Source organism: Lepisma saccharinum, chromosome 4 (assembly GCF_977018435.1).
Source record: "Lepisma saccharinum chromosome 4, izLepSacc3.1, whole genome shotgun sequence".
NCBI classification, from domain to species: Eukaryota; Metazoa; Arthropoda; class Insecta; order Zygentoma; family Lepismatidae; genus Lepisma; species Lepisma saccharinum.
The window spans coordinates 6,612,399-6,618,889 of NC_139232.1; the positions used below are offsets into that span (position 1 = coordinate 6,612,399).

General features: G+C 39.3%; 1 protein-coding gene across 1 annotated transcript; it reads right to left on the reverse strand.

The window, feature by feature from the left end:
- Window positions 1-5,446: 5,446 nt before the first annotated feature.
- On the reverse strand, window positions 5,447-6,064 carry LOC145986835 (uncharacterized). The gene has a single exon (XM_083121309.1). It carries the CDS (start codon window positions 6,062-6,064, stop codon window positions 5,447-5,449), a length of 618 nt encoding a protein of 205 aa, XP_082977435.1.
- Window positions 6,065-6,491: the final 427 nt, after the last annotated feature.

The following is a 6,491-nucleotide window of genomic DNA, read 5'->3' on the forward strand; positions in this document are numbered from 1 at the left end:
GACTGTACTTTCCTGAATTTTTTTATATTTAAATGTGTGGACGTAATTTTAAAATGCTCGTTTCACAAACCAATCCAACTCTGTGTACATTGAACCGCACCGCTCCCTCTCCATAATACAAGAGTTATCGAGTTACAAGAAGGTACTGCAAACATCCTTGACTTCACAATGGCGCCGCCGTCTGCTAGCGGTGCTGAATTTCAGTTACGATTCTCTTCCATTGTATAGTAACCTGCTTACTACAAAGAGGCAGTGCCTATCTGTTCAGTCCGCAGTTTCCAAAGTACCCACACAACGTGGGATGCAAATGAAAATTATGTTGTAGTACATACATACAACTTTATCGGGTCGAGCGGCCTTCCCCCCCCCCCTCCCCGCCCCGCTCCCTAGCAAACCTCCTGTCAATAGTATCCCGGATTTTTAGTTATGAAATATAGGGACCATAATTGTACCAAAAGTTGTCCCCCCCCCCTTACGTGATCTATATATATATATACGCCCATGATGATATACTAAAATCTGAAAAATTACGTCAACTTAGAATTCAATCTAGAGCATTGATGTGAATTTTTATGTGGTTTTCTTTCGCTGTTGTGTAGATATTCTCAATAGTTTAATAGACTTACGTAATCACGAAACTGTTGAGAATATCTAGGCAACAGCAAAAGTAAACCACACGAAAATTCACATCAATGCTCTAGAACATCGTTTCTCAACCTATGGAGCGCGACACACTGCTGGTTCCCGAGGGAGCGTTTGGTGGGTCGCGAAGTCGGGCTCCAAAATTTATTTACTGTGTGATGTTTACAATGGAATCGAATACCTGTCGTTTCCGTTTCGGCATTCCTGAAAGAAATCAGAAAATTACAATGAATTCAATTGGATTCGAGACCCATTCTCGTAGTTTGAAAGTTCAAACATATTGCCAGTAAAACTAAGAGAACAACTGTGTGATACCAGGTGTTATTCTGGCATTAAAACTAAATTTTTAGATTCAGACTTAACAAAGTTTTGGATATCTTCAAGAGGTAAGTATCCTGAACTTTTGGATGAGGCGTTAACGTTGCTCATGCCGTTCTCCACATCATATTTGCGTGAGTAAAAAAAAATTTTTTGCAATTTCAGCGTGTGTTTAGTTAAGTATTAGACTAGAATAAATAAATATTTTCATATTACCTTTCTAGAATGAAGCATGTGTAATTTGTTTACGCAAGCGTAAAAGAGTGCTTCTTAAAGTGCTCGATGTTAGCAAAAATATGATTATAACGTGGGTACAAGTAATTCTGCCGGCGTCCATGCTTATCCTTCACGGTTGAGAACCACTGCTCTAGAAGGAATTCTAAGCTGACGTCATTTTTCAGATTTTGGTATATCATAGTGCTTTTTCGAAAGGAGAGCAAAATTTGAAAACAGCTGCCCTGGCTACGGCCAAAGGCCCAGACTAGCCTTAATTTTAACATATTTTCTTTTCATGCATTTAATGTAAGTTTTTAACTTAAAACTCTAGGAGGAAAACTGGGGATGTAATACCTAATACACATTTTGTAAACTTGATTAGAACTTCCTCACTGTGTTTACTTGAATAAAATTATAAAAGAAAACTATTGTTCAAATTAAATAGAACACGCAATCATGCGCATAAACTAGGTCTTTCTTTCCCCTTTGTGCGCCTGACGGTGGCACGCTTGGCGACCGCCCGGTCGCCAACTCCCGTCTAATCGCATGCGATATCACCGCTATGGAAGCCGCTAGCTTCGAAATGACTTCAAGTTCTCAGAATTATAATTACAATTACATTCAAAATAAGCATGTTAATTGTCACGGGGGATGTCGGAAATGTTGTCCTCGTGCATCCACTTGTTAGCACATCGCGCTGCGACGCTAAGGGTCCCGGTTTCGAATCCCGCTCGGGCATGGTTGTGTGTGAATGTTCATTTATCATTTTCATCATTTCATCACTCATCCCCATCTTCGCAAATTAGCCAAGAAGAGGCACAAAACGCGAAGTAAAATAAAATAAATCAAATCCAAATCAAATCACAATCGTGCATCCACTCATTTTTGGCACGGTTTTAGGAAATATGAGGGCTGATCCCGGAGATTTGCTTTAAATTTTATGCAATAATAGGCTAACGATTTGCCATAAAATGCCTTTTCTTGTTCCTTGGCAAGATAATGTAGGCCTTTATGTTTAAAAACAAACATTTCTGAGTGGTATTTATTGATTAATGGTTGAGTTGGTGTTTTAAGTCCACTTTATGCACAGTAAGGCTAATCGGGACTGGACCTAAAGTTTAAAGTGGGATCCAAACCACTGTGCCTTCACCGGGTATCGAACCCCTTGATAACAAGGCGACGATGTTAACACTAGACTATCGGGAGGCACAAAAGTTGTAAAGGAGAGAATGTATTTGCGTCCAGTGAAATTATTTGCGCCTTATTAAATCAAAATTGATTACAGCCTGCAAAAAAATTGAATCCAAAAATTTTCTTGCTCGTTTCGCTTCGCTCGCAAAATATCATTGTTCTCTGTAATGCATTGTAAATTACCAGAACCACTATGTGCCTGAGTGAGTGGTATTCATGTTTCACAAGTATAGTGTTATTTTGTGACTGTTTTAGTCACAAGTGCTTCTTTCGAAGATAACAGATTTTTCAGTGCCTAATCCATGAAAATGATGAAAAATGTTCAGCACGTTTACTTTGATTTGATTTAATTTATTTCACTTCGATTTTTGTGCCACTTCTGGCTAATTTGCGAAGATGGACATGAGTAATATGATGAAATTGATGAATGGACACTCACAAACATCCATGCCCAAGGCAGGAATCGAACCTGGGTTCCATGGCGTCGTAGGGCGATGTGCAGAACGATTAGTACTTATTTTGTATTTTGTTCTTATTTGCCTGCTTATTTTGCGAGATTTTAGTGCCTATCAATCCTCATCCTGTTTATAAGCCCTTATTTAACCTCCCTTAGATTTGTAATAGTGATGACCGTGGATGGTGTAAATAATATAGGACACTGAAAAGTCTCATAAAAATTATGTAACATTTTGAAAACAGTTAGTAATTAAACTTGCGAGAATTATTTCAGTCTATAATGATTAAAACTTTTCTTAATCGCAGAGACTTTATTTCTGCCCTTTGGGCGACTGACGGCTGCCCGCTTCACGGCCGCCCAGACGGCGACTCCCGTCAAATCGCGTGTGATATCTCCGCTATGGAAACCGTTCGAAATGACTTCAAGTTCTCAGAATTACAGTTACAATTACAATCAAAATAATCACGTACCTTGTCACAGGGGATGTTGGAAATGTCCTCGTGCATCCACACGTTTTTGGCATGTTTTCCGGAAATATCAATTTACACGCAACAGTTCAGCTTCTGGAATTGATACAGTTTTTCTCTCCTGATATTCTCCTTCAGTTTTTCTAATGTGTGAAGGTTTGTTGTATAGACTTTTTTTTTTACAATTTCCCCCACTAACACTAAGAGATAAGTCAGGGTGACAAAAGAGCAACGGGAGAAGAAGCCACGTTAGTTTAAAGATTGAGATGTCGTGGGTTCGAGTAACGAGATAAGCGCCAAACACTTACGCCCATGTAGCCATACACACTGAATCGGTTGATTTCGCTAAATTTGGCGGCAAACTGGGAAATGGCACAACATGCGATAAAAATGTGAGAGAAACATTGCAGAAATGCGAGATTATTAAAGAAAGTTAAGTTTATACAAGGCAGCAAATCTGAAACTTATAAAGTACAACAATGGAACAAAAGCTCTCTCTCTCATTGTTGAAGACAGATGAAGGAAGACAATTCTTGTGATCAAAATGTGATAAAAGTATTGAGGACTAAAAGTGGTAAACGTTGTAAATGCCAAAAGTGAAAGTGTTGGGAAATCGCATCGTTCCGCACATCAGCCCGTAAGAACGTGCATACTAGTGACCTTTTTACACGCCCTTTGAACTACTTACATGGCTACCAGCCACATTTCACGTTTACCACATTATAAAGCATGGTACATTTCACAGTTTAACATGGAAAACGGTGTTTGAATTATTCTGGCACTTACAGTGTTTACCAATTTTAGTTTTCTATTTAGGATAGTGAGTTATTTTCAAAGAAAATTAAATTTGGAAAAGGCTAGATATCCCTTTTCATAACGAGTTCAATGAACAAAAGGTCCCATTGTTGCTGGGAAAGGAAAAATAAAGTCAAGGTGTGTGATCAAAATGGGATAAAAATATTGCAGCTTAGTGAGTTTTTTTCCAATGAAAATTAAATTTAGAAAAGCCTAGATATCCTTTTATTCAAAACGAGTTCAACAATGGACGATAGGTCCCACTGTTGGTGGCAAAGAAGAGATAAAGTCACAATTTTTTATCAAAATGTGATAAAAGAATAGTTCTTTTCCAAATAAAATTAAATTTGGAAAAAAGGCTAGATATCCTTATTCAAAAGATTTTAACAACAGAAGTAAGGTTCCATTGTTTCCTGTAAATGGAACCTTTCTTCGTTAGAGAAGAATATTAAATGTGGATCAATTACCCCACCACTAACGTTCCCCATAATTCATTTATAGAAATTTAAACGACTCTAGTTTTCAATTGCTTCACAAGGTTTCGCACCGTATTTCTGTGTGGAACAGGCTCACCTGGGAATTATGTTGAAAATCGTCTACGAACATCCCTTCAAGAATTTGTAATCAGATACGATTCGTAGGGTAAGGACGGGACAAACGGACACCCTAAGGATATATTGCAAAATAACTATCAAACTGTTTATTGAAAAATTACAATTATGGTCGATACAGAAAGTGTCAACATTGAGTTAACTAATAGTACAATGTATAATTCATAATAATGAACGTTGGTTTCCAAATTGTTAAATGAATCAGTGTGTGTAGCAGTGTCCGTTTGCCCCACCATTGCGGCGTAAACAAACGGACATGTGAGAGGGGCAAATGGACACTAACTCACTTATGAACTGTCATCATTCTCACAAGAAGAACACACAAAGTATTGGTCACTTTACGTGGAACCTGACAGAACACACTAAGCATTGAACCCAGTGTTGACCCTGCTTGTACACACCGTTGCATACACGGCACACATCTTTTGCGGTACGTTTAACATGCTTTGCCTTTCTTGTTGTTTGATTTGCTGCAGTCAGTTTTTTCTCTTTGAGGCGAGCGATGAAAGAAGGATCCGTTAATAAGTGCAATTCCCCCGTTTTTCGTTTCCTGTTCGAGGTCCCAGAAGTTGATGGCAAGGGGTTGAGTTCTTGAAAACTTATTTGGGATGAGGCATCATCGTCTGTCGCTAAAGGTTCTGGTGATCTCTGATCTTGAACATTCACTTCATGGACAGTTGCAGGAATAAATGCGTGCTCAGGCAGGCGTTGTGGATTAAATGGATGTATCCCACACACATGAAACCCATTTACTGAATTCCCCACTGTGGCAGCACGATTTCAAGCCTCTGCAAAAATGCCACCAAAGGCCACTTTATTGATACCTTTCTCCCTATTTCTTCGCGCGTAAACTCTACAGCCGTCGTGTTGTAAAATGTTTTATGTGGCCCAAAGAACGAAACGTCGAGCGACTGAAGTTTGTGTGTGCTGTGTGGAGGTAAACACAGAAGGTACATGTTATTGGCTAATGCCTCCTCCAGAGTTGGTGGATCTGAACAATGCGATCCGTGTCCATCAAGAATGAGCACAACAGGACCAGGGGGTTTGACACTAATGAAATGGTCCATAAAATGAGCAAACTCTTCCCATTGCATGTAGCCACTATCCGAAAGAACTATTTTCGTCTCAGGAGACATGCCAGTTTTATAGTTCTCATTATATCTATGATCCTTCATGATAACAAAAGGAGGCAGATACTGGCGAGTTGCAGATAAACATGCCATAACACTTACTGTTTCTCCCTTTTCACAATTCGTTTGGCTCACGACTTCTCTTTTGCCCCGCATAGATATGACTCGTTTTGGTTTGTAGATCAGTTGCAAGCCTGTCTCGTCACAGTTGTATATGTTGGCAGGTTTGTCCCACATATTGTGTTCGTCTAGCAACTTTGATAAATTATTGTAAAATATGTTAACATTTGCCTTAGACAGTCATTTAGCGCGAGCATATGACAGAGCCTCTGCAACACGCAAGCTGAGGTCCTTGTGACGAGCTAGAAATCCTTGTATTCAGTTATTCCCTGCCATTTGTAGATCATTAATGGAATGTGGCACACCATTTGTAAATGCATACCGATATACCAAACTGCGGAGTTCCTTATAGGTCAAACCATATCCTATAGAATCAAGTTTCAGAAGGTACTCCACCAGTTGTACCTCCACTGCATTTGAAAGCATAGTGTGCTGGCCAAATTTCGGAATTTGCACGTCTCCGTAAAGTGTTCCGCGGAACAGACAATGTTCGTGTTCCGCGGAACAGACAATGTTCTTTCGGCTGTAGCTAGAGGCATGCCAT

Bases quoted from the DNA above. Each gene is read 5' to 3' on its own strand.
- LOC145986835 (XM_083121309.1), bottom strand. From the start codon at position 6,064: ATGTGGGACAAACCTGCCAACATATACAACTGTGACGAGACAGGCTTG.